Raw genomic sequence first — 27,618 nt, 5'->3', positions numbered from 1 at the left:
AAGCAAAGAAACATAAAACACATAAAAATGATCAAAAATGGAAAAAAGGGCTAAATACAAGAAAAAAACACAAAACAAAAAAAAAAAATCAAAGTAAAAATAGAAAAATATATATTAAAAAAAAATTAAAACAACAACAAGAACTTCACCTTCCTGAGTCCCCTTTACTTTTTTTCTTTCTTTCATCCTACCCCATTGCAAGGGGGTTTTTCTTGTCCTTTTAGGTGTCTGAAGTCTTCCACTAATGTTTATCCGGTGCTTTATGAGAATTGTTCCATTTGTGGATGTATTCTTTATGCACTTGACAGGAGAGATGAATTCTGTCTCCTCCTATTCTGCCATCTTGACTCCTTCCCCCCACCCCATCCTAATTCTAATGAACCATAATCTCTGAGGGTGGGAACCAAACATGCATATTGAATGAATATTTTATAAGTGATGTTTTTGAAACTAGAGCATTGTAAACAACTGTCTACTTAAAGGCAAACTATCTATAATTTAGTAATATACATATAGTTGTTTGTCTAGGAACATATATCTATAACAGGCAGATGAGCAATCAGTAAGTTAATATCAGCATTTTTTTAAAAGTGCAGATTCTGGGGTCATTATACCCTTCATTTGTGTTGAGTACAACACAGTGTAATAAAAATACTGATCATGAGGAATTCCATGGTGGTCCAGTGGTTAGGAGTCTGCACTTCCACTGCAGGGAGTGCGGGTTTGATCCCTGGTTGGGTAAATAAGTTCCTGCATGCCATGTGGCATGGCCAAATCATGAATTATCTGGAAAAATGTTTATTTATATTCCTCATATCTAAGGAAAAATGCTTATATTATTCAATTTAGATATATTGTCATCACAAAGTCAGTTATATTCAAAATTGACATAATTCCATTATTCAGAATGAATCTCCTGTTTCCCTATTACCTTTATATGTTTAAAAATAAATTATTCATACATATTTTTCTGTTATTTAAAAAGGTAAAAATAATTTTGAAGTTTCTTATTGATTAATTTTACTGTTACAAATCTTTATTTTAGAAAATAAGTTTCTCTTCATTCCCTTTTTATGAAATTGGTTGGATTTTTTTGGCTGTCTGCTCCCATAAGGTCAAACAAATATTGTGCTAAGCATTATGAATGCAGACATGAATGTGATATTACCTGGATACAGGTTGCTTACCTGTCTAGTGGGAGAGAAAGACAAGGAAATAAGTTGTTAGGACACAGTGTAACAATATTCTTTGCTGGCTGTCTGCTGGAAAAAGATGTCTTTTCTTATAGCATTTTCATGTTTGAAATTTTATAGTGTAATGCTGCTGAAAATTGAAAGAGATATTGCATTTTTAAAAGATGGGCATATGTGGATTTTAATTAGAAGAGGCATTGAGCAGACATTTCCTTTTGAAGACTTGCTTAGGTTTGGTGAAACTAAGTAGGATAGAGTACAGTTGTTTCCTAGCTCTGAATGTTTTTAAAAACCGATGTCATGACCCATGTTTATAATGATGATCTTAAATGTGGCAGAAACTGAAGTGCCTTCTTAAACATAAAAATATTATATTGTGTTCAATATAATATCACAGACTTGAAGGGGACTTTAAAGAACAGTCTAACATAATCTGTTTGTCATGTGAGAACACTGAAGTAGAGTAGTTTGTGATTTGGCCAAGGCTGCTTAGCTTATGCATGGGAGAACTAGGAGGAAAAATTAGGCTGTGACTCTTCCGTCAGTGTTCTTTACACTGGAGAAAACTTCCAGTATGCTTTTGTTTTATACCATTCTTTGAAGACTATTACTACATTCATAATATGTGGTATAAAATCAGTTAAAATAATATTAATAAGAGTATACAATTTGATGTTGCTTTTGATGTACATGTATTGCAAAAGTGCATAAAGATATGCCATACTTTAATATAATTCCAAAATGTCAGCTACAGAACATATGTATGTGCATTAAAAAAGGTCCTTGACTTTTTACAAAAAAGACGCCTTGAAAAGGGGAAACTCACTCTCATAGCTATTTAAAAGAGTCCAGTGAAACCCTCAGAATGGGAGAAAATATTTGCAAATGAAGCAACTGACAAAGGATTAATCTCCAAAATTTACAAGCAGCTCATGCAGCTCAATAACAAAAAAAAAGCAACCCAATCCAAAAATGGGCAGAAGACCTAAATAGATATTTCTCCAAAGAAGATATACAGATTGCCAACAAACACATGAAAGAATGCTCCACATCATTAATCATTAGAGAAATGCAAATCAAAACTACAAAGAGATATCATCTCACACCGGTCAGAATGGCCATCATCAAAAAATCTAGAAACAATAAATGCTGGAGAGGGTGTGGAGAAAAGGGAACACTCTTGCACTGCTGGTGGGAATGTGTATTGGTACAGCCACTATGGAGAACAGTATGGAGGTTCCTTACAAAACTACAAATAGAACTACCATATGACCCAGCAATCCCACTACTGGGCATATACCCTGAGAAAACCATAATTCAAAAAGAGTTGTGTACCAAAATGTTCATTGCAGCTCTATTTACAATAGCCAGGAGATGGAAGCAACCTAAGTGTCCATCATCAGATGAATGGATAAAGAAGATGTGGCACATATACACAATGGAATATTGCTCAGCCATAAAAAGAAACGAAATTGTTATTTGTAGTGAGGTGGATGAACCTAGAGTCTGTTATACAGAGTGAAGTAAGTCAGAAAGAGAAAAACAAATACCGTATGCTAACACATATATATGGAATCTAAGAAAAAAAAAAGTCATGAAGAACCTAGGGGTAAGACAGGAATAAAGACACAGACCTACTAGAGAATGGACTTGAGGATATGGGGAGGGGGAAGGGTAAGCTGTGACAAAGTGAGAGAGTGGCATGGACATATATACACTACCAAACATAAAATAGATAGCTAGTGGGAAGCAGCCGCATAGCACAGGGAGATCAGCTCGGTGCTTTGTGACCACCTAGAGGGGTGGGATAGAGAGGGTGGGAGGGAGGGAGACGCAAGAGGGAGGAGATATGGGAACATATGTATATGTATAACTGATTCACTTTGATATAAAGCAGAAACTAACACACCATTGTAAAGCAATTATACTCCAATAAAGATGTTAAATAAAAAAAAAAGAGTCCAGTGAAATACTCTTTTGATGTATAAGAAACATCCATGGACATATTTTCAGAACAGATACTTCATTTCTGACTGATTAGTGGTTCTTAATACCTAAAGCTAAAACTCCTCTGCTGGATACCCTTCTTTGAGAGTAAATGTCTGACTACTTATGTAACATGGCAGTTATTTTAGCTGCCATGAAGCCACCTTACTTGGGACCATGCTCTTGCCCATTATGACCACAGTCGCCATTGATTAATCAGTTAATTAAAGGGTGAATGGATTGGGAACATTCTTGCCATCCAGACCAGAATTGATATGATATAATGGAAAGCTACCAAGACTTCTAGACATCATGATTAACTAGTCATGTGAACTTAAACTCTGTGTGTCTCAGTTTTCTCCCCTATAGTGTCAGAAGGTTGGATAATATATCCCAGCTTTTGTTATTTTGTGATATATAATACATTTGAGGGGTTTTTTTTCATCCTAGCTACTGTTCTAGGGACTAGAATTACAGTTCACCTGAGTGTAGTCTTGATATAGAGTCCTATATGAAGGAGCAGAAACACTTCCAAGGTGACTTCCTTCTGCCTGACCCAGGTGGTAGTAAATCTGGCATATAATTTATATATAAAGTTTCAATAAAAGTAGGCTCATGGCCTGGAAACATATTTTTGGGCTTTGCAGATTTTGTTTGTCTAGGCTAGTTTCTTTTTCATTGATATGGCTAGCTGGACATTTAAATATTCATATATTACTGACTACTTAAAATGGTATAGTGAAATACTATTTAAAAGAACTCTTGAGGTTCACATTTTTTGTCATGTCCCACAATTTACAAGGTTTTATCTATCTCTTGACTTTCTCTGCATCTACCTCATAAGTCATACTCCATTGAGGTTCTTAAGACTCTGTTAGTTGTTGATGTTTTACTTCTGTCTCTACCTAGTTGGAACAGAAGCTGAAGCATAGATTTTACATGCTTCTGTTTACATGAAATTATATAATAGGGGTGGTGGTGGTGATGTTCTATCTCTATGTGTTAGAAAACCCAGGAAATGGGGATGCTAGTAGCCCATAAAACTCTGTGCTAGATTTAAGGAGTTAGGTATTAAATTATTTCTGTTGTGATTTCTGGTTCTAAATGGAGCTAATAATAAGATGTTGTAAGTATATTTGAGTATTGCTTGGATTTCTTTTTTCAGGATGAAGGAGTTGTTAAAGAAATCCCTATTACTCATCACGTTAAGGAAGGATATGAGAAAGCAGATCCTGCACAATTTGAGTTACTCAAAGTTCTTGGTCAGGGATCCTTTGGAAAGGTAATGGATGCCTTTTTCCCCATTTGTTTTTCTTCTAAACATTTAACAAAAAAAGTATACACATAGGTAGAAATCTGATAAATGTGCTGTTTCTAAATTGTCAAAGGATACACACAAAGGCGGCTCTAATTTTACTGCTTTTTATTTCTGTTGTATTTTTAGTTCAATTTCTTTATTCTTCTCTGTAATAATAAAGGTTTTCTAATCCCCTGGGATCACTGATATCTCTAGGACAAAATATAGCATGCTATTTATTAGCTGCCTAAATCAAGAAAGTTTGAATTTTGTAAAAGAGATCTTGTTTCTCTGTTCACATGCTGGCATGACCTTAGCTTTCTTTCTTGGTGATTTCATCTGTATTCCTTAGCTCTATCACAGAAGCCAGAATGTATGTATCAATTCATGTACTGAATACATAAATTAATCTATCATCTTTTAAAGCAAATATGTGTGTAAAGTACAGCTATGGTAAGTACTGGGTGATATATGGATTATGTGAAACTCCTGCCTTCAAAGGGCTTAAATTTCAAGGGAAAAAGCAAAATTGAGGAAGATAAACTCTGACACTCATTATTAAAATTGGTTATTAAGGGCTTAATGGTATATGATTCTTGGAAAAGATGTATGTAGGTCTGGTTCCTGACTTTTGTATACCTAACATCTAAGACATGAAAAGTATTGCATACACATATTAAGTAACAGCCTTTAGGAAACAGCAACAGTGGCAATTTAAGGGGAGGAAGTTAATGAGAAACTACTAATTTCAGGGTGGCTGAGATTTAGTTTCAAAGGGGAAAGTAAGGAAGTTGAGCATTGCTTATTTATTATGCTCTGAAACATTATAAAAGAAAGACATTTATTGAACACTTGGTTTGTGTATAACACTTTAAAAAACAACATTGGTTAATATAAAGTAGACATAATTGTCTTAAAGTAATCTGATACCTGTGTGGTATAGAATACCACATGTAAAATATAGAGAAACATTTTCAGGACACAAAAAGTACAAGCTAAGGTGGATTATGGTTTGGCAGTGAATTGGTACAGGAGGTATATGATGACAAGGAGATAGGACTTGAATAGTTGTGCTAGGGAGAGTAAAACTAGAAGGAGCTTTCAATAGATTGTATGTGTGGGGGGTGTATTTATAGAACTGACCTGTAGAGTAGGCATGTGCATTTTGAACACCTTTATTTTTTAAAGTTACTAAAAGTACAGTATATAAACAAATATTTTACATTATATTTTATGATGTTAATTTTAGAACAGAGATGAAGTTCTTTTACATCCCCAATATATAAATGCTTACATAGCGACTCAAATAAAATATCACCAGGCAATCATTTCAAGCCATTAAAAGTATTTGTTTTGTCATTTGATATATGTAAATTTATTCATATGTGTATTTATTTATATCCAGCTTTGTTCCAGAAAGGATTTAAGGCTTTCATAGATGAATACTAAATAAAATAAAATTTAAAATAAGTGGGGAAGATGATGGAAGCAGAAAAATTGGAGCAGGAAAGATGAGATGAAGCCAGGAATAAACTCTGTTGTTCACAGATGCATGGTATAAGGGCCTAGAAATGGGGCAAAAGTGAAGACAAATATTTTGGCAGCCATTATAAAGAGGCTGAAACATTTAATTGTATGATTATTGACAGTATCTTTAAGAAACAGATCAAACAGACCAGAGAAATTTTTCTTATGGGGCTTCATGAAGAAAATACAGTATAACATAATAAAATGTCTTCAGTAACATCTTCACATTAATTATAGCAACACGCTGACAAGTTGTCAATGCAGTCCTTAAAAAAATCAGGGAACACTCAGCTTTGTACAGGAACTTTGGTTTAACAAGGATATCATAGAAGCCTTTAAAAAATTCCTAATACTAAAATACAGAATAGTGATCCTTGTGCAGTTCATCAACCAAAGAAATATTAAGGAGGTGGCTTATTTTTTTCTTCCTAGGATGTGAACATACTTGCTCGTCAGTATTATGTCACTTGCGTAGGCATTGTGTGGGTGGGACTTGTTATATGCTGAACCTATTCAGGAATTTGGCCAAGGCTGTGAATCAGATAAGTGTAGGAGCAATTCCAAGAAACTTTGGGCTGCAGTCTTATTTATAAGTTTTTCTGTGAAAGTCCCATTGTTAAAATGCAATAAATGGAATTTTAACCTATATAATGCTTTGTGACATTGAACATCTATATAGTCTATTTAATCGGGAAAATCCTACGAAAATCAATTGTAAAATTGTACTTTAAAGAAGCATGCATTATCATAAAAGATGCATATAAAATTCTGTACTAAGCACATCAAGTAATGTGTGAATTTAAATGAAGTATACCAAACAACTTACATTACTTATTTTAAAACACAATAAAATAAAACGCTTGAAAACATGTTTGACATTGTCAGACTAGCCTTTCGTATATTTCACATGTCAAATCATTTACACAAAGCATACATACATTTTAACATTCATGCTTCATATTATTTTTGCTTTTGTGATAGTAAAGCCTTTAAATATAGGACTTAAAAATGGATTTTTGAAAATATCAAACCCTTGCCCTCCTTAGTAATTGATTAGCTATCAAGAGATAGTTTTAAAAATATATGTTTACAACTTAAAATTTCTTGCAAATGGTCCTTTCTCTTCAATCAGTGTTAAAGCTGTGCAGTTCTGCAGTTCACTTCAGCAAACACTTCTTAACGGAAAATATAAAAGTCCATATGACAGAGAGAAAAGTATATTGGAGTAATTCACTCATTCATTTCTCTTCTGAACAATTTCTGAGAATTGGATTAGAGTGACTGAAAAGAAACCTCTCTGATCAGGAAAGAGATGTTTTTAGAAACAGTAGTTTGAAGTCATGCAGCTTCTTCTGTAGTTGATGATGGAAAGAGAGCAGAGTGAGATGATGTTTTCTTGTGCTAGGAAAGTTCACTCATTAGACCTGAAAAGAACAAATCAGGTAATGAACAAATAAACAGTTATATCTCTAGACTGTGAATGATGGCTTCTATTAGATGCCATATTGAGATACTAGTGAGTGTTTTAAGAGATAGGGGAAAAGTGGCTGCTTTGTGCTTTGGGTTTTTCTTTCTTCTTTAATTGTCTCTTTTTACCCTCTGTATTCCATTCTTTTCAACTCCACTAAAGGCTGTGTTCTAGAACAGTGGTTCTCAAAGTGGGGTCTACTACCCCTGGATATCCACAGGACACTTTCAGGGGGTTCTCAAGGTCAAGACTGTTTTATAATACTAAGATATTATTCGTAAAACTTTTGGCACTTTGGCACAGTCAAGGAAGTGATTTTAAACTACATCAGTAATCATATTCTTCACTGTCACCCACTTACAGTTAAAAAAATGTGTTTTACTTAAGAATGTCCTCGATGAGATTTTAACAGTGATTAAATTTATCAAGTATCAACCCTTGAGTACACATCTTCTTAATATTGTGTGATGAAATTGAGAAGTACACAAAGTACTTTAGCTGCATACCAAAAGTATGATTGTCTCAAGACAGAGCACTTTTGTAATTTTTTGAGTTGTGAGCTAAATTAGACGCTTTTTTCATGGAAAAGCATTTTTACTTGAAAGAATGATCGACAAACTATGGTTACTTAGACTTGGGTATTTGGTAGATGTTTTCTCAAAAATGAATGGAGCGAACCTGTTATTTCATGGAAAACAACTGATAATATTTTTGTCAATGATAAAATTCGAGCTTTGAAGCAAAAAATTAGAATTTTGGAAAATTTTTATTTGCCACTGTAGGCTCAACTGTTCTCAATACTCAAAAGACTTTCCTGATGAGATTGCTACTGTCAACATTTGGAAGATCTGAATAACTCAGTGACCCAATGTTTTTGAGTTGACCAAACACATGATGTTATCAAATCAGACATCAGTACAAAATCCATTCAAAGTGTCAGGTAGATCATGGATTATTATATAAAAGAATATGGACAGTTAATTGATGTGGTTTCAGATTTTTCATTGCAGCTAATCTTTAAGAAACTGCCACTTGTCAAATTCTTGTGTCGTATCAAAAAAGAAAAACTACAATTATATGGAAAGGCTATTAAAATAGTACTCCCTTTTCCAAATACATATCTGTGTGAGGCCTGATTTTCTTCTTATAATTTAAGCAAAATAACTTAATTGCAACAGATTGAATGTAGAAGCAGATATGAGAATCCAACTGTCTTCTGTTAAGCCAGATATTAGAGACTTGCAAAAATGTAGATCAGTGTCAATCTTCTCATTGATTTTTTTGTTTTGGAAAAAATATAGTTATCTGTATAAAAATATTTATATTCACATATAACAGGTATTTATTATTTTTAATGAATTAATACATAGTTAATTTTTTTCTGTTTTAATTTTTAATATAGTAAATATCAATAGATAAAACCCACAAAAACAAAAGTACTTTAGAGTCATCAGTAATTTTTAGGATTGTAAAAGAATTCTTTTTTTTATTATGTTTATCATCTTTAAGGTTTTTATTTTTATTTTTTTAATATTTATTGGAGTATAGCTGCTTTACAATGTTATGTTAGTTTCTACTGTACAGCAAAGTAAAAGAATTCTTGAGACCAAAAATATTGAGAATTGCTTTCTTGGAAGAGACTGAGAAAGATAGTTCTCTTACTTGTGGTGTAGTCAACACTCACGAAATGACCTGACTCCTTTGTTGTCAACATCTTGGTCACATGATATTGATTAGGAAAGAGGAAACTGTTTATCTACCTTTATTTGCCCATGTCAGTAAAACTGAATGAAAACTTTAAGTCTGGTGCTTAGGGTTAATGCCATTTGCTTAGCTTTGAAACGTGTGTGTGTGTGTGTGTGTGTGTGTGTGTGTGTGTTATGGCAATTAATTTAACCTGCTGTTTAAAGAACTGATATAGACTGAAATCAGCTATACAAATACGTACAAGTCCACTTGTTTGCCAACAGCAGAAAACTTGAAAAATACAGATAAGAAAATGTGCATCTGGGATCATAGCTTCTTTAGCTCACTCAATAAGTTTTATATGACATTTAGAACCCCATGGTAATCTAGTTTGTGTTTGTATTCTCTCTAACCCAGATTGAATATATTCTTCTGTGATTAAAAAGCCTGATTTAGCACTGTTCATTTATAAAATACTAATTTTATTTTCTAGTGAATCTTCATTATAAAGGAGACCGAGGGTAGGCTATAGGTGTGTTAAATTTGACATTCTGTTCCATTGCTTACTATTTTCATCAGTGAAAAATCATGGATTTTTAGGACTATCCTCTCCAAGTTTAAATGCACTAAAAATAACTCCATGGAATGAAGCTACTGAAATCTTCTGTGGCAGTGCACACTTCCTTGGGGTTCTACATTGTTTGGGGAGATCTTGTTGGAGTTCAGAGTAGATATTAGACTTGAAAGTAACATAGGGTAGTAGCTTTGTTAGTTCTTTCAGTACAGAAATGTTTATGGTGATATGCAATTTTATGATTTGGTTCAAGCCCTGAACTTTTCTTTTCTCCAAAGATAGTTTTATGTTGCAAAACCCAGCCATCTGTTAATATGTGAATTCTCTTGATTAGTCTACTCCAAGTGTGGTATGAACTGTTACTGGCTTACTGTAAGACATGTTCAAAAACTGAGAGTAAGCATTTAGCAACTTTTACAGAAATTTGACAAAGTAATTTTATGTGTAGAATCAATTAGTATAAAAAGGGATTGTATTTTATGACATTTAAATTTCAATTTTCTAAATAATTCATTTTGATTATATTTTATAGAAGTATGGTCTGCAATGGACTTGGAGAAAAGGGGGAAAAAAGACTGGTTGGTCTACACAGAAAGTGTGAGAAGCACTACACTAGATGAGTATGAAAACTGTAAACCTGAAATGGTCCTTGAGTTTAGGTCTGATATAAAGAATAGGAGAAGCAGAGATTAAATGAAGTAAAGATTCCACCCCCTCACCTGCCCAGTTGGCTGATACATAATTATCACATAAAATATTTGGATTAAAGGGTTTTAAGCTCTACCTTAGGAAAGAGGCAAGACAAAAAATTAGTTAAAATCTCTCCCATCTGCAGTTTTGTGTGAACAAGTTAGTTACTTGACCACATTTTAAAGTTAAGCAACACTTGAATAGAACTTGTTAGAGTTGAGGATGGCAGGTAAGGCAGTGAACACGTTTTACTAAATAGTTAAAAAATTGAAACAACCCTTTGCTAATAAATAACTCATAAAACTGTAATATACTCATAATTATCTTCATAACTGAGGCTTTTTAAAACTTAGCTTTTAATGAGTCATAATACTGGTTTGAAAATATGAGATATTATTACTTAAGCTTACTTGGTAACTTTAAATAATTTAACTTTCATTTCTTTATTGAAATATTTGCTATCTTGATTCTTTTTCTTGGCAGACAGATAAGAATTGCCTGATTTCTTATTAGAAAATAAAATACCTGGTAACTTCTAAAATGGACCAATAGGGAAGTAGAAATGAAGGTATCAAATTAATGGTCATCACATTTGTTTGCTCCTTATTAAGGTAACAAAAAGGAGCTTGGGTCTTATAAGGAGCTCCCTTAGCTCAAATTGTCTTTCATTATATTATTTATCTCTTACATCAGAAACTTCTCAAATGTTCTTTTAAATTTTCTTTTCCACAATAGGATGTACAGGAGTGTGATTCACTAAGTGACTGAAAGTGAGAAAATATTAACCAAGTATAATTTATAGAGAAAGGTATATCTTTATAAAATTAGAGAAAATGCAGGGCCGTATGTATGTGCTAATGTATATGTTTAGCAGGAATGGCTTGGGATGTGAATTTCACTGTTTTAATTTTAATTCTCCTATTAGGTTTTTCTTGTTAGAAAGAAGACTGGTCCTGATGCTGGACAGCTCTATGCAATGAAGGTGTTAAAGAAAGCTTCTTTAAAAGGTAGAAAATTGGAAACCTTATTAAAATAGAATGTGGTAAAGCTTGTTTTAAGAAATATGCTGTGCACGCTTATATAAGATGAGTAGATTTAGTTTCCTTTTAACATTAGTAATTGTTACAGATTTCTAGTGGTAAGTGATATTTCTAGGTTTGATATTGGCATATACCCTAATTTAGTGAGAGTGTACCCTAGTAAAAATTTAATGGGATAAAAAGTGACATGTTTTATTTAAAGTGAACTTATTTTATTAAACTATATTCTTTTATTTCAAGATTCTTATTTTTTCTATCTGTTTTGGTATTGCATATTGAGAAAGCACAGCCACCTGCCTACACTTATATACACTGTCTTCCAGGCTGTGATAACAATAACACTGTGCTCAGTTTTAATCAATAAACTCATTTGAACAATTTGGAGACTAATATATAATAAATGCTTATTCACCAAATAACTTTGTGTCTCCTTAACACATCTCTAGATCTAAACTGAATTTGTTAGCTTTCTGAGAATATGGTAATTACTGTCTAGGAATATAGACTGCAAATTTGGGCACTTATAAAGTTATGTTTTATATTTCTGTATTTTTGTTGGGTGAATTACTGATGGGATCTCTACTGAAATTATATACGAGAGCAATATATTCTACCCTTCTGTAATTTTTAGTTCGAGACAGAGTTCGGACAAAGATGGAGAGGGATATACTGGTGGAAGTAAATCATCCATTTATTGTCAAGTTGCACTATGGTATGTAATCTTTTTTTAAAAAAAATATGGAATTAGAGAACTAAGATTTCCTTTCAGACAATAATATAACAGGATATAAATACTTCAAACAGGAAATGAATATGGAATGATTTAATACATTCAACTATGTAAAATGTATTTATCTGAAATAAGAATTAATATCTAGCTTTTAGTTGTCTTTCCTGTATTTGTTGGTTAACTTGTCTAAGGTAACAAGATAGTGTCTTCTGATTACTTGTCTAGTAGTATTTCTGTACTAGGCTATACCTCCAGGGATCTTAGGCTATAAACTACTGTGACAATTTCTTCAAAACATTTTTGTGTTTGGAAGGGCCCCTCTTACATGTTCATAATGAGCATATTAATCTTACATCCTCATTCTGTTGAAGAGGACCATATGGTATATTAGTCTATTTGAGTTATTTTTTCTTATGTTTGGCAGGAGAGGAATACAAGTGAGAAGCAATAGGTACAATGGAAAGAACATGAATTTGGAGTCAGACAGTTCTGAGGTTTTTTTTAATTGTGATATAGTTGACTTACAGTATTATATAAGTTTCAGGTGTACAATATAGTGTTTCACAATTTTAAGGTTATATCCCATTTATATTTACTATAAAATATTGGTGATGAATCCTTGTGTTGTACTATATATCCTTGTAGGTTACTTATTTTATACATAGTAGTTTGTACCTCTTAATCCCCTACCCCTATCTTGCCCCATCCCCCTCCCTCTCCCCATTGGTAAACACTAGTTTGTTCTCTATATCTATGAGTCTGTTTCTTTTTAGTTATATTCCCTAGTTGGTTTTATTTTTTAGATTCCACTTAGAAGTGATATCATATAATATTTGTCTTTGATTTTCACTAAGCATAATATTCTCTATGTCCATTCATGTTGTTGAAATGGCAATATTTCATTGTTTTTTATGGCTGATTAATAATCTCTGTGTGTGTGTGTGTGTATGTGTGTGTGTGTGTGTGTGTGTGTGTGTGTGTGTGTGTACGCCACATCTTTTTGTTTTTCTCTTATTTTTTTCTTATTGGAGAATAATTGCTTTAAAATGGTGTGTTAGTTTCTGCTTTATAACAAAGTGAATCACTTATACATATACATATGTTCCCATATCTCCTCCCTCTTGCATCTCCCTCCCTCCCACACTCCCTATCCCACCCATCCAGGTGGTCACAGAGCACCGAGCTGATCTCCCTGTGCTATGCGGCTGCTTCCCACTAGCTATCTATTTTACATTTGGTAGTGTATACATGTCCATGCCACTCTCTCACTTTGTCACAGCTTACCCTTCCCACTCCCCATATCTGCAAGTCCATTCTATAGTAGGTCTGTGTCTTTATTCCCATCTTACCCCGAGGTACTTCATGACATATGTTTTTTCTTATATTCCATATATATGTGTTATCATATGGAATTTGTCTTTCCCTTTCTGAATTACTTCACTCTGTGTGACAGACTCTAGGTCCATGCCCCTCACTACAAATAACTCAATTTTGTTTCTTTTTATGGCTGAGTAGTATTCCATTGTATATATGTGCCACATATTCTTTATACATTCATCCGATGATGGACACTTAGGTTGTTTGCATCTCCTGGCTATTGTAAATAGAGCTGCAATGAACACTTTGGTACATGACTCTTTTTGAATTATGGTTTTCTCAGGGTATATGCCCAGTAGTGGGATTGCTGGGTCATATGGTAGATCTATTTTTAGTTTTTTAAGGAACCTCCATACTGTTCTCCATAGTGGCTGTACCAATTCACATTCCCACCAGCAGTGCAAGAGTGTTCCCTTTTCTCCACACCCTCTCCAGCATTTTTGTTTCTAGATTTTTGATGATGGCCATTCTGACCGGTGTGAGATGATATCTCATTGTAGTTTTGATTTGCATTTCTCTAATGATTAATGATGTTGAGCATTCTTTCAAGTGTTTGTTGGCAATCTGTATATCTTCTTTGGAGAAATGTCTATGTAGATTTTCTGCCCATTTTTGGATTGGGTTGTTTGGCTTTTTCTTGTTATTGAGCTGCATGAGCTGCTTTTAAATTTTGCAGATTAATCCTTTGTCAGTTGCTTCATTTGCAAATATTCTCTCCCATTCTGAGGGTTGTCTTTTGGTCTTATTTATGGTATCCTTTGCTGTGCAAAAGCTTTTAAGTTTCATTAGGTCTCATTTGTTTATTTTTGTTTTTATTTCCATTTCTCTAGAAGGTGGGTCAAAAAGGATATGGCTGTGATTTATGTCATAGAGAGTGTTGCCTATGTTTTCCTCTAATAGTTTGATAGTTTCTGGCCATACATTCAGGTCTTTAATCCATTTTGAGCTTATTTTTGTGTATGGTGTTAGGGAGTGATCTAATCTCATACTTTTACATGTACCTGTTCAGTTTTCCCAGCACCACTTATTGAAGAGTCTGTCCTTTCTCCACTGTACATTCCTGCCTTGATTATCCAAGTTAAGGTGATTATATGTGCATGGGTTTATCTCTGGGCTTTCTGTCCTGTTCCATTGCTCTATATTTCTGTTTTTGTGCCAGTACCATACTGTCTTGAGTACTGTAGCGTTGTAGTATAGTCTGAAGTCAGGGAACCTGATTCCTCCAGCTCCCTTTTTCGTTCTCAAGATTCCTTTGGCTATTCGGCGTCTTTTGTGTTTCCATACAAATTGTGAAATTTTTTGTTCTAGTTTTGTGAAAAATGCCAGTGGCAGTTTGATAGGGATTGGATTGAATCTGTAGATTGCTTTGGGTAGTAGAGTCATTTTCACAATGTTGATTCTTCCAATCCAACAACATTGTATATCTCTCCATCTATTTGTATCATCTTTAGTTTCTTTCATCAGTGTTTTATAATTTTCTGCATACAGGTCTTTTGTCTCCTTAGGTAGGTTTATTCCTAGATATTTTATCCTTTTTGTTACAGTGGTAAATGGGAGTGTTTTCTTGATTTCACTTTCAGATTTTTCATCATTAGTATCTAGGAATGCCAGAGATTTCGGTGCATTAACTTTGTATCCTGCCACTTTACCAAATTCATTGATTATCTTTAGTAGTTTTCTGGTAGCATCTTTAGGATTCTCTATGTATAGTATCAAGTCATCTGCAAACAGTGACAGCTTTACTTCTTCTTTTCCGATTTGGATTCCTTTTATTTCCTTTTCTTCTCTGATTGTTGTGGCTAAAACTTCCAAAACTATGTTGAATAAGAGTGGTGAGAGTGGGCAACTTTGTCTTGTTCCTGATCTTAGTGGAAATGCTTTCAGTTTTTCACCATTGAGGATGATGTTGGCTGTGGGTTTGTCATACATGCCCTTTATTGTGTTGAGGAAAGTTCCCTCTGTGCCTACTTTCTGCAGGGTTTTTATCATAAATGGGTGTTGAATTTTGTCGAAAGCTTTCTCTGCCTCTATTGAGATGAGCATATATTTTTTCTCCTTCAATTTGTTAATCTGGTGTATCACATTGATCGATTTGCATATATTGAAGAATCCTTGCATTCCTGGAATAAACCCCACTTTATCGTGGTGTATGGTCCTTTTCATGTGCTGTTGCATTCTGTTAGCTAGTATTTCGTTGAGGATTTTTGCATTTATGTTCATCAGTGATATTAGCCTGTAGTTTTCTTTCTTTGTGACATCCTTTTCTGGTTTTGGTATCAGGGTGATGGTGGCCTCATAGAAGGAGTTTGGGAGTGTCCCCCCTCTGCTATATTTTGGAAGAGTTTGAGAAGGATAGGTGTTAGCTCTTCAGTAAATATTTGATAGAATTTGCTTGTGAAGCCATCTGGTCCTTGGCTTTTGTTTGTTGGAAGATTTTTAATCACATTTTCAATTTCAGTGCTTGTGATTGGTCTGTTCATATTTTGTATTTATTCCTGATTCAGTCTTGTCTGGTTGTGCATTTCTATGATTTTGTCCATTTCTTCCAGGTTGTCCATTTTATTGGCATAGAGTTGCCTGTAGTAATCTCTCATGATCTTTTGTATTTCTGCAGTGTCGGTTGTTACTTGTCCTTTTTCATTTCTGATACTATTGGTTGGAGTCTTCACCCTTTTTTTCTTGATGAGTCTGACTAATGGTTTATCAATTTTGTTTATCTTCTCAAAGAACCGGCTTTTAGTTTTATTGATCTTTGCTATTGTTTCCTTCATTTCTTTTTCATTTATTTCTGATCTGATCTTTATGATTTATTTCCTTCTGCTAACTTTGGGTTTTTTTGTTCTTCTTTCTCTAATTGCTTTAGGTGCAAGGTTAGGTTGTTTATTCGAGATGTTTCCTGTTTCTTAAGGTAGGATTGTATTGCTATAAACTTCCCTCTTAGAACTGCTTTTGCTGCATCCCATAGGTTTTGGGTCATCGTGTCTCCATTGTCATTTGTTTCTAGGTATTTTTTGATTTCCTCTTTGATTTCTTCAGTGATCACTTCGTTATTAAGTAATGTATTGTTTAGCCTCCACGTGTTTGTATTTTTTACAGATCTTTTCGTGTAATTGATATTTAGTCTCATAGCGTTGTGGTTGGGAAAGATACTTGATAAAATTTCAATTGTCTTAAATTTACTAAGGCTTGATTTGTGACCCAAGATATGATCTATCCTGGAGAATGTTCCATGAGCACTTCAGAAAAATGTGTATTCTGTTGCTTTTGGATGGAATGTCGTATAAATATCAATTAAGTCCATCTTGTTTAATGTATCATTTAAAGCTTGTGTTTCCTTATTTATTTTCATTTTGGATGATCTGTCCATTGGTGAAAGTGGGGTGGTAAAGCCCCCTACTATGAATTTGTTATTGTCGATTTCCCGTTTTATGGCTGCTAGTATTTGCCTTATGTATTGAGCTGCTTCTATGTTGGGTGCATAAGTATTTACAAGTCTTATATCTTCTTCTTGGATCGATCCCTTTATCATTATGTAGTGTCCTTCTTTGTCTCTTGTAATAGTCTTTATTTTAAAGTCTATTTTGTCTGATGTGAGAATTGCTACTCCAGCTTTCTTTTCCTTTCCATTTGAATGGAATATTTTTTTCCAATCCCTCACTTTCAGTCTGTATGTGTCTCTAGGCCTGAAGTGTGTCTCTTGTAGACAACATATTTATGGATCTTGTTTTTGTATCCATTCAGCCAGTGTGTGTCTTTTGGTGGGAGCATTTAATCCATTGACATTTAAGGTAATTATCGATATGTATGTTCCTATTCCCATTTTCTTAATTGTTTTGGGTTTGTTATTGTAGATCTTTTCCTTCTCTTGTGTTTCTTGACTAGAGAAGTTCCTTTAGCATTTGTTGTAAAGCTGGTTTGGTGGTGCTGAACTCTCTCTGCTTTTGCTTGTCTGTAAATGTTTTAATTTCTCCATCAAATCTGAATGAGATCCTTGCTGGGTAGAGTAATCTTGGTTGTAGGTTTTTCTCCTTTATCACTTTAAATATGTCCTGCCACTCCCTTCTCGCTTGCACAGTTTCTGCTGAAAGATCAGCTGTTAACCTTATGGGGATTCCCTGTGTGTTATTTGTTGTTCTTCCCTTGCTGCTTTTAATATATTTTCTTTGTATTTAATTTTTGACAGTTTGATTAATATATGTCTTGGCATGTTTCTCCTTGGATTTATCCTTTATGGGACTCTCTGTGCTTCCTGGACTTGATTAACTATTTCATTTCCCATATTAGGGAAGTTTTCAACTATAATCTCTTGAAATATTTTCTCAGTCCCTTTCTTCTTCTCTTCTTCTTCTGGATCCCCTATAATTCGAGTGTTGGTTCGTTTAATGTTGTCCCAGTGGTCTCTGAGACTGTCCTCAGTTCTTTTCATTCTTTTTTCTTTCTTCTGCTCTGCAGTAGTTACTTCCACTATTTTGTCTTCCAGGTCACTTATCCGTTATTCTGCCTCAGTTATTCTGCTATTGATCTCATCTGGAGTATTTTTAATTTCATTAACTGTGTTGTTCATCATTGCTTGTTTCATCTTTAGTTCTTCTAGGTCCTTGTTAAATGTTTCTTGCATATTGTGTATTTTATTTCCAAGATTTTGGGTCATCTTTACTACCATTATTCTGAATTCTTCTTCAGATAGACTGCCTATTTCCTCTTCATTTGTTAGGTCTGGTGGGTTTTTATCTTGTGCTTTCATCTGCTGTGTGTTTTTCTGTCTTCTCATTTTGCTTATCTTACTGTGTTTGGGGTCTCCGTTTTGCCGGCTGCAGGTTCATAGTTCCTGTTTTTTTTGGTGTCTGTCCCCAGTGGCTAAAGTTGGTTCAGTGGTTGTGTAGGCTTCCTGGTGGAGGGGACTAGTACCTGTGTTTTGGTGGATGAGGCTGGATCTTGTCTTTCTGGTAGGCAGGTCCACGTTTGGCGGTGTATTTTGGGGTGTCTGTGGACTTATTATGATTTTAGGCAGCGTCTCTGCTAATGGGTGAGGTTGTGTTCCTGTCTTCCTAGTTGTTTGGCATAGGGTGTCAAGCACTGTAGCTTGCTGGTCATTGAGTGAAGCTGCATGCTGGTGTTGAGATGGAGATCTCTGTGAGAGTTTTGCCTTTTGATGTTATGTGGAGCTGGGAGGTCTCTTGTGGCCCAGTGTCCTGAAGTTGGCTCTCCCACCTCAGAAGCACAGCACTGACTCCTGGCTACAGCACCAAGAGCCTTTCATCCACATGAATCATAATAAAAGGGAGAAAATGTAGAATGAAAGAAAGAAAGAATGAAACAAAGAAAGAAATACAGAGAGAAAGAAAGAAAGAAAGAAAGAAAGAAAGAAAGAAAGAAAGAAAGAAAGGATAAAATAAAATAAAGTAAGATAAAATAAAATAGTTATTAAAATAAAAATAATTATTAAGAAAGAAACTTTTTTAAAAGAAAAAACAAAACGGATGGATAGAACCCTAGGACAAATGGTGAAAGAAAGCTATACAAGTAAAATCTCACACAGAAGCATACATATACACACTCACAAAAAGAGGAAAAGTGGAAAAAAATAATAAATCTTGCTCTCAAAATCCACCTCCTCTATTTGGGCTGATTCTTTGTCTATTCACATATTCTACAGATGCAGGGTACTTGAAGTTGATTGTGGAGATTTAATCTGCTGCTTCTGAGGCTACTGGGAGAGATTTCCCTTTCTCTTCTTTGTTCGCACAGCTCCTGGGGCTCAGCTTTGGATTTTGCCCTGCCTCTGCGTGTAGGTCGCCGCAGGGCATGTCTTCTTCACTCAGACAGGAAGGGGTTAAAGGAGCAGCTGCTTCGGAGGCTCTGGCTCACTCAAGCCACAGGAAGGGACGGGTGCGGATGCAGGGTGAGCTTGCAGTGGCAGAGGGCGGCGGGACGTTGCACCAGCCTGAGGTGCACAGTGCGTTCTCCCAGGGAAGTTGTCCCTGGATCCTGGGACCCTGGCAGTGGCGGGCTGCACAGGCTCCCTGGAAGGAAGGTGTGGATAGTGACCTGTTCTCACACACAGGCTTCTTGGTGGCCGCAGCAGCAGCCTTAGCATCTCATGACCATCTCTGGGGTCCACACTATTAGCCGCGGCTCATGCCCGTCTCTGGAGCTCCTTTAAGCAGCGCTCTTAATCCCCTCTCCTCACGCACCAGGAAACAAAGAGGGAAGAAAAGGTCTCTTGCCTCTTCATCAGGTCCAGACATTTCCCCGGACTCCCTCCCGGCTAGCCGTGGTGCACTAACCCCCTGCAGTCTGTATTCACGCCGCCAATCCCAGTCCTCTTCCTGCGCTCCAACCAAAACCCGATCCTCAGCTCCCAGCCCCGCCCGCCCCGGTGGGTGAGCAGACAAGCCTCTAGTGCTGGTGTGTGCTGGTCTCCACCAATCCTCTGTGTGGGAATCTCTCTGCTTTGCCTTCTGCACCCCTGTTGCTGTGCTCTCCTCCGCTGCTCTGAGGCTTCCCACCTCCGACACCTACAGTCTCCGCCTGAGAAGGGGCTTCCTAATGTGTGGAAACCTTTCCTCCTTCATGGCTCCCTCCCACTGGTGTGGGTCCCATCCCTATTCTTTTGTCTCTGTTTATTCTTTTGCCCTACCCAGGTACGTGGGGAGTTTCTTGCCTTTTGGGAGGTCTGTGGTCTTCTGCCAGCGTTCAGTAGGTGTTCTGTAGGAGTTGTTCCACGTGTAGATGTATTTCTGGTGTATCTGTGGGGAGGAAGGTGATCTCCGCGTCTTAGTCTTCTGCCATCTTCCCGATTCCTCCCACCACATCTTTTTTATCCATTCACCTGTTGATGGACACTTAGGTTGCTTCCCTATCTTGGCTATTGTAAAAAATGTTGCTGTGAACATTGGGGTGCATATATTTTTTGTGGTAATATTTTCTTTTTCTTCATATATATACCCAGGAGTGGAATTGCTGGATCATATGATAGTTATATTTTTTATTTTTTTGATGAACCTCCATACTGTTTTCCACAGTGGCTGCACCAATTTACATTCCTATTGACAGTGTATGAGAGTTCCTTTTTCTCTACATCTTCTCCAACATTTGTTATTTGTAGACTTTTTGATTATAGCCATTCTGACAGGTGTGAGGTGATACGTCATCGTTGTTTTGATATGGGGTTTTGATACTCTGATGATTAGCGATGTTGAGCATCTTTTCATGTGCCAGTTGGCTATCTGTATATCTTCTTTGGAAAAATGTCCATTCAGGTGTTCTGCCCACTTTTTAATTGGGTTGTTTGTTTTTTCTGATGATGAGATATATGAGCTATTTATATATTTTGGATATGAATTCCTTATTGGTCATATCATTTGCAAATATTTTCTCCCATTCAGTAGGTTTGTTCATTTCATTGATGGTTTCCTTTGCTGTGCAAAAGCTTTTAATTTTAATTAGGTCCCATTTGCTTATTTTTGCTTTTGTTTCCATTTCCTGAGGAGTCAGATCCAAAAAAAACATTGCTACGATTTATGTCAGAGTATCCTGCCTGTGTTCTCTTCTAGGAATTTTATGGTTTAGGTCTTTAATACATTTTGAGCTTATTTTTGTATGTGGTGTTAGAGAATTTTCTAATTTCATTCTTTTACATGCAGCTGTCCAGTTTTCCCAGCACCACTTATTGAAGAGATTGTTTTTCTCCATTGTATATTCTTGCCTCCTTTGTCGTAGATTCATTGACCATAAGTGCATGGGTTTATTTCTGTGGTCTCTATTCTGTTCCATTGATCTGTATGGCTCTTTTTGTGACCGTACCATACTGTTCTGATTTTTGTAGCTTTTAGCATGGTCTAAAAGTCAGGAAGTGTGATGCCTCTAGCTTTATTCTTCTTTTCCGTTATTGTTTTTGCTATTCAGGGTCTTTTGTGTTTCCATACAAATTTTAAAACTATTTGTGCTATTTCTGTGAAAAATGCCATTGTTATTTTGATAGTGATTGCATTGTATCTGTAGATTGCTTTGGGTCACCAATATTAATTCTTCTAATCCATGCAGTTCTGAGTTTTAATCATGGCTCCATTGCTAGTTTAATGTATGCATGAGATTGTGGCATTTGGCTTTCCTGGAGAATTCAGTGGCATATACATTATTAAATCATTGATCCAATCTACTATGTCACTCTCAATTTTTGAAATTTAAAAAGATAGCAGCTATTGATTTTATTCTTAGGTAATTTTGACAAATAATGCATTATAGTATGTACCCAACTCTCTCTGTAAAAATTCCTCTAGAATTTTCCACCTATTATTCTTTTATTCCCCATTACTCTAATGGAATGAGAGTAGTCGTATTATCTAAAGATTTCCTTCCTTGAGTCTCTAGGATATCATTAGATTAATCACTAAAGACCAGTTGTGTTCAAAACATTCTATTCAATTCAGTGGGCTCTAGAGGTGAAATAATCTCTGATCTCAAGAAATTTATAATCTATAGGGAACACAGACATGTGAGTCCAATTAATTGTATAAATCAAAATGGATTAAGTACCATAAGAGAGACATAAATAAAGTGCAATGAGATCTCAAAAGTAGTAACAAGTAATTCTGATGGGGAAGAGGTTAAGGATGCTACAGGGAAATGTGAAAAGAGGGAAATCCTTAATAGAAGAAAGCTAAATAGAGGGGGTGGCATTTTTGTTGAGCTTGACAGAATTAGTAGATTTTCAGTAGGTGGGGAAGTAGAGTTAAGGCAATTGCAGTAGAACATGGTGCTCCATAAATCAGGAAAACGACGGTGGTACAAGTTTCTGTGTAAAGCTACATCCAAGGTTGATTATGTTCTGGCAAGGGGTTTATAGCTTTTTCAACACTAGTTTTAATTTTGAGATAATGTTATCCAATCATGGACCATGTGAGTAAATGCTTAATTGTTTTATAGTGTTCAGTAATAAAATTCTAAACATATATATTAATTAAAAACTATGCTAAGCTTTGTAAGCCTTAAAAATTATTATTACTACATTCTAATTTCTAATTAGCCTTTCAGACTGAAGGGAAGCTGTATTTAATACTGGATTTTCTCAGGGGAGGAGATGTCTTCACAAGATTATCCAAAGAAGTGAGTATTTGTAAATTTTTGCTATACTTTATTGAAACAAAACTAAGAATAATTGTTTTTTTTTTCTTTTGCTAATTTTTTTCCTACGGAAATTTTAATTATTCTTTTTTTGTTACATAGTATTTAGTGAATGTTCCAGTTAATGGCATTTTCTGTCTGCCTGTCATTTAGATCATCTCAATGTGTTACTCATTTTTCTCTTAGGCACAAGATCAGTATAAATAACTGGATGAAGTAGCTAGGGGCAAACCTAGGACTTTGGCTACTCAAGCTACCAAAATGCCTCTGGGAGTAGTGTTTAATTTATTCATGTTTAAAACAGCTTCATGGAGGTACAGTTGACATACACTAAACTGCACATATTAAAGTACATGCTTTGATAATTTTTGACATTTGTATAAACTTGTGAAACCATCAGCACGATAAAAATATTTAGTTTATTCATCATCCCCAACAGTTTTCTTATGCCCTTTTTTAATGCTTCCCTCCTGCCTGACCCCTACTCAATCTGCTTTCTGTCACTGTTTGGTTTGCATGTTCTAGGACTTTATATAAATGGAATCATATAGTATGTGTTCTTTTTTTGGTCTGGCTTTTAAACTCAGCATAATTATTTTGAGATTCATCCAAGTTGTTGCACGTATCAGTAGTTCCTTTTTATTGCTGAGTGGTATTCCACTGTATGGATATACAATGATTTGTTTATTCATTCACTTGTTGATGGATATGTGTGTTTTTTTGCAATTTTTGGATATTACTAATAAAGCTGCTACAAACTTTCATGTGCAAGTGATTGTATGGACATGTGTTCGTCTTTCATGGTTAAATACCTAAGAATATAATGACTGGGTTATATAGTAGGTCTATATTTTAACATTTTAAAGACACTGTCAAACTGTTTTCCAAAGAAAATTGTTATATAATTTGTTATATAATTTTTATATTCCCACCAGCAGTATATGAGAGTTTCAGTTGCTCCATCTCCTTACCAACATTTGGTATGGTCAGTCTTGTTTTAATTTTGAACATCTGGTAAGTGTGTAGTGACACCATATTGTGGTTTTGAATTGCATTACCCTAATAACTAATGATGTTACGCATCTCTTCATGTGCTTAGTTGACATATATCTATCTTTTTTGATGAAATGTCTGTTTAAATCTTTGGCCCATTTTCTATTGGGTAATTTTCTTACTGAATTTTGAGTCTTTATATATTTTGGATGGTAAGTCTTTTATCATGTATGTTTGAAAATATTTTCTTCTGGTCTATGACTTGTCTTTTCATACTCTTTACAGGGTCTTTCAAAAAGCAGAAGTTCTTAATTTTGATGAAGTCTGATTTATATATATTTTTTCCTTTTATGAATTGTGTTTTTTGGTGTCCTGCTTAAGGCATATTCGCCTAATCCTAGGTCACAAAGATTTTCTCTTATATTTTCTAGAAGTTTTGTAGTTTCTGGTTTTACATTTATGTTTATAATCAATTTTGAGTTCATTTTCATATATGGTGATAAATATGTGTTGAAGTCCTTTTTATCGTATATAGATATCTCATTGTTTTAGCATCATCATTGGAGAATACTGTGCTTTCTCCACTCAATTACCTTGCATTTTTTGTTGAAAATCGATTGACCGTATATGTGAAGATCTATTTGTAGACACTGTTCTGTTCAGTTGATCTGTTTGTCTGTCTTTATGCCAATACAACACTTTCTTGATTACTGTACTTTTATAATATGTCTTAAAGTCAGGTACTGCAAATCCTTGAGCTTTGCTCTTCTTTTTCAAAGTTGTTTTGCCTCTTCCAGGTCCTTTGCATTTCCATATCAATTTAAAAATCAGCTTTTCACTTTCTACAAAAAAGCCTGCTGGGATTTTGATTGGGATTGTATTGAATCTGTAGTTCAATTTTCCGATAATTGACATTTTCACAGTATTGAGTCTTCCAATCCATGAACATAGTATCTCTCTCCATTTATTTAAGTTTTCTGTAATTTCTCTCGGCAGTGTCTTGTCATTTTCAGTGTACAGGTCTTGCATGTCTTTTGTCAGATTTATCTCCAAGTATTTTCTTTTTAAAAAATGCTGTTGTAACTTGAATTACTTTCTTAATTTTATTTTCAAATTGGATGGAAATATGATTACTATTTTTGTATATTGGACTTTGTATCCCACAGTATAACTAAAATTACTGATTTTATCTAGCAACTTTTTGGTAGACTACAACTAGAACTTTCTGTTGGTAGTCTGCACATGAGTTTTACTTCTTCTTTTCCATTATGGGCATCATTTATTTGTCTTTGTTACACTGGCTTGATCCTCCAGATCAGTGTTGAAAAGTATTGGTAAGAGCAGACATTCTTGCCTTATTTCTGATTTTAGGGGGGAAAGCATATTTTCACCATAAATTACAAAGTTAAGTATAGGTCTTTTTGCATGTTCTTTATCAGGTTGAGAAAGTTCCCTTCTATTACTAGTTTGTTGGGTTTTTATCAGGAATGTATGTTAGATTTTGTCAAATCCTTTTTTTTTGCAGTTATTGAGATGATCATGTTTTTTTCTTCTTTAATATTTTAATATGGTGAATTACATTGATTGATTGTCAAATGTTGAAGCAGCTTTGCATCTGTGGATGAACCCCATGTAGTCATGATGTATTATCCTTTTTGCATATTATTGGACGTTATTTACTAAAAGTTTGTTAAGAATTTTTGCATCTATTTTCATGAGAGATATTTGACTGTAGTTTTCTTTATTGTTTATATCTAATTTTGGTGTCTGAGCAATTCTGGTTTCATAGAATGAGTTGGGTAGAATTTTCTCCTCTTCAATATTTTGGAAAAGTTCAATGTTAAATTGTCATTAAATGATTGGTAGTATTCACTAGTGAAGCTATATGGGCCTGAAGTGTTTTTTTAATGGTATGGTGTTTAACTATAAATTCAATTTATTTAATATACTTAGGGCCATTCGGTTCATCTTTCTTTTTGAATGAGCTTTAGTATCTTGTGTCTTTTAAGGAATTTGTCCATTTCATCAAAGTTATCAAATTCACTGGCATAAAGTTTTCATAATATCCCCTTATGACTTTTATAGGTATAGAATCGTTAGTGATGTTGATATCATCATTCCTGATGTTGGTATTTTGTGTCTTCTTTTTTTATCTCACTTAGCCTTGCTAGAGGTTTATCAATTTTATTGTTCTTCTTAGAGAATCAGCCAGCTTTTGGTTTCACTGATTTTTTCTATTGTATTTGTTTTCTGTTTCATTGTTTTCCACTTTAATTTTTATTACTTCATTTTTCTCTACTTAATTTTGTGTTTCACTAGCTTTTCTGGTTTTTAAGATGGAAGCAGAAATTATTGATTTGAGACCTTTTCTTCTTTTCTAATATAAGCATATAGTGTTACAAGTTTCCCTCTAAATACTGCTTTAGCATCATCTCACAAATTTTGATATGTTATGTTTTTATTTTCTTTTAGTTCACCGTATTTTCTAATTTCCTTTTATTTCTTCTTTGTCTCATGGGTTATTTAGAAGTATGCTAATTAATTTAAAAATATTTAGGCAGTTTCCAGATAAATTTCTATTATTGATTTCTAAATTAATTTTATTGTAGTCATAAAGCACACTTTGTATGACTTGAATTCTCTTAAATTCACTTAAATTATTTTATGCTTCAGAACATGGTATATCTTGGTAAATGTTCCATGTGTACTTGAGAAGAATGTGTATTCTGCTTTTGGGTAGTAGAAGGTTCTGTAAATGTCGATTAGATTAAGTTGGTTGATAGTGGTATTAAGTCTACTATATTCTTCCTAATTTTTTCTCTACATGTTCTAACATTTTTTGAGAGACAGGGATTGAAACCTTTTACTATAATTATGGATTTATCTATTTCTTCTTGAATTTCTGTCAGATTTTGCTTCATGTATTTCAAAGTTCTGTTATTAAGTGTGTAAACCTTTAGGGTTATCATTCCCTCTTAGTGAATTTACACTTTGTCATTATGAGATGACTTATTTTATCCCTGCTAATGTTCTTTGCTTTGAAATCTACGTCAATATTAATACAGGCACTCCAGGTTTTTAAAATATTAGTGTTAGTTTAGTATATTGTTTTCCATATTTTTATTTAATCTATTTGTCCTTATATTTAATGTGCAGTACTTAAGGCAGCATGTAATTGTCCCTGTCTTTTATACAGTCTGAAAATCTATGCTTTTTAATGGGTGTGTCAGACTTGTAACATTTAATCTGACTATTGATATGGTTGGGTTTGAATCTCCATCTTTCTATTCACGGAGTTATTTTTGTCCCTTCTGTTCTTTGTTCTTTTATTTCTCTTTTGCTGCCTCTTTTTTTTTTTTTTTTTGTGGTACATGGGCCTCTCACTGTTGTGGCCTCTCCCGTCGCGGAGCACAGGCTCTGGACATGCAGGCTCAGCGGCCATGGCTCACAGGCCTAGCCACTCTGCGGCATATGGGATCTTCCCGGACTGGGGCACGAACCCGTGTCCCCTGCATCGGCAGGCGGACTCTCAACCCCTGCGCCACCAGGGAAGCCCTGCTGCCTTATTTTTAATTAATTATTTTACATGATTTTATTTTTATACCTTTGGTTGGCTTTTTATCAAAATAACATTTTGTTGTTGTCTTATTTTAATAGTTGCTTTAGGGTTTGTAGTATAAATTTTTAACTCAGGAGTCAGGAATCTATAGTCTCAGGCCAAATATGGCCTGTTGATTATTTGTAAATAAAATTTTATTGGAACACAACCACACCCATTTGTTTAAGTATTGTCTATGGTTGCTTTTGTGCTTCAGTGGCAGCATAATTGTATGGTCATTTTTTATTGGATGGCAGGTGTTATGAATTTAATTTTCTTGTACTCTAGATACTTGTGTTTTCTTATAAGTAGTATTTAGCTTTGTTCTGGGAT

The 27,618-nt window shown here is 34.6% G+C and overlaps 1 protein-coding gene across 9 annotated transcripts in view; it reads left to right on the top strand.

Annotated features, from left to right (window-relative positions):
• Positions 1 to 27,618, top strand: part of RPS6KA6 (ribosomal protein S6 kinase A6) — a 171,442-nt gene that overhangs the window by 64,005 nt on the left and 79,819 nt on the right. For 7 of the 9 annotated variants that reach the window (XR_003431008.1, XM_027097885.1, XM_027097887.1 and 4 more), the window contains 4 exons: positions 4,345 to 4,461; positions 11,347 to 11,428; positions 12,093 to 12,173; positions 22,597 to 22,676. Coding sequence is in view for 8 of the 9 variants with exons in the window: in XM_027097885.1 (XP_026953686.1) it covers positions 4,345 to 4,461; positions 11,347 to 11,428; positions 12,093 to 12,173; positions 22,597 to 22,676 (360 nt within the window). In the remaining variant the exon portion in view is untranslated. Of the gene's footprint in view, positions 1 to 4,344; positions 4,462 to 10,263; positions 10,352 to 11,346; positions 11,429 to 12,092; positions 12,174 to 22,596; positions 22,677 to 27,618 lie in introns of those variants that run through there. The other 2 variants (XM_027097889.1, XM_027097890.1) reach the window with 2 other exon arrangements.

Source organism: Aethalodelphis obliquidens, unplaced genomic scaffold (genome assembly GCF_003676395.1).
Source record: "Aethalodelphis obliquidens isolate GAN/ISIS:26980383/991018 unplaced genomic scaffold, ASM367639v1 scaffold117, whole genome shotgun sequence".
NCBI classification, from domain to species: Eukaryota; Metazoa; Chordata; class Mammalia; order Artiodactyla; family Delphinidae; genus Aethalodelphis; species Aethalodelphis obliquidens.
The sequence above is the reverse complement of the archived record's forward strand: the minus strand, read 5'-3'. Positions and strand labels throughout refer to the sequence as shown.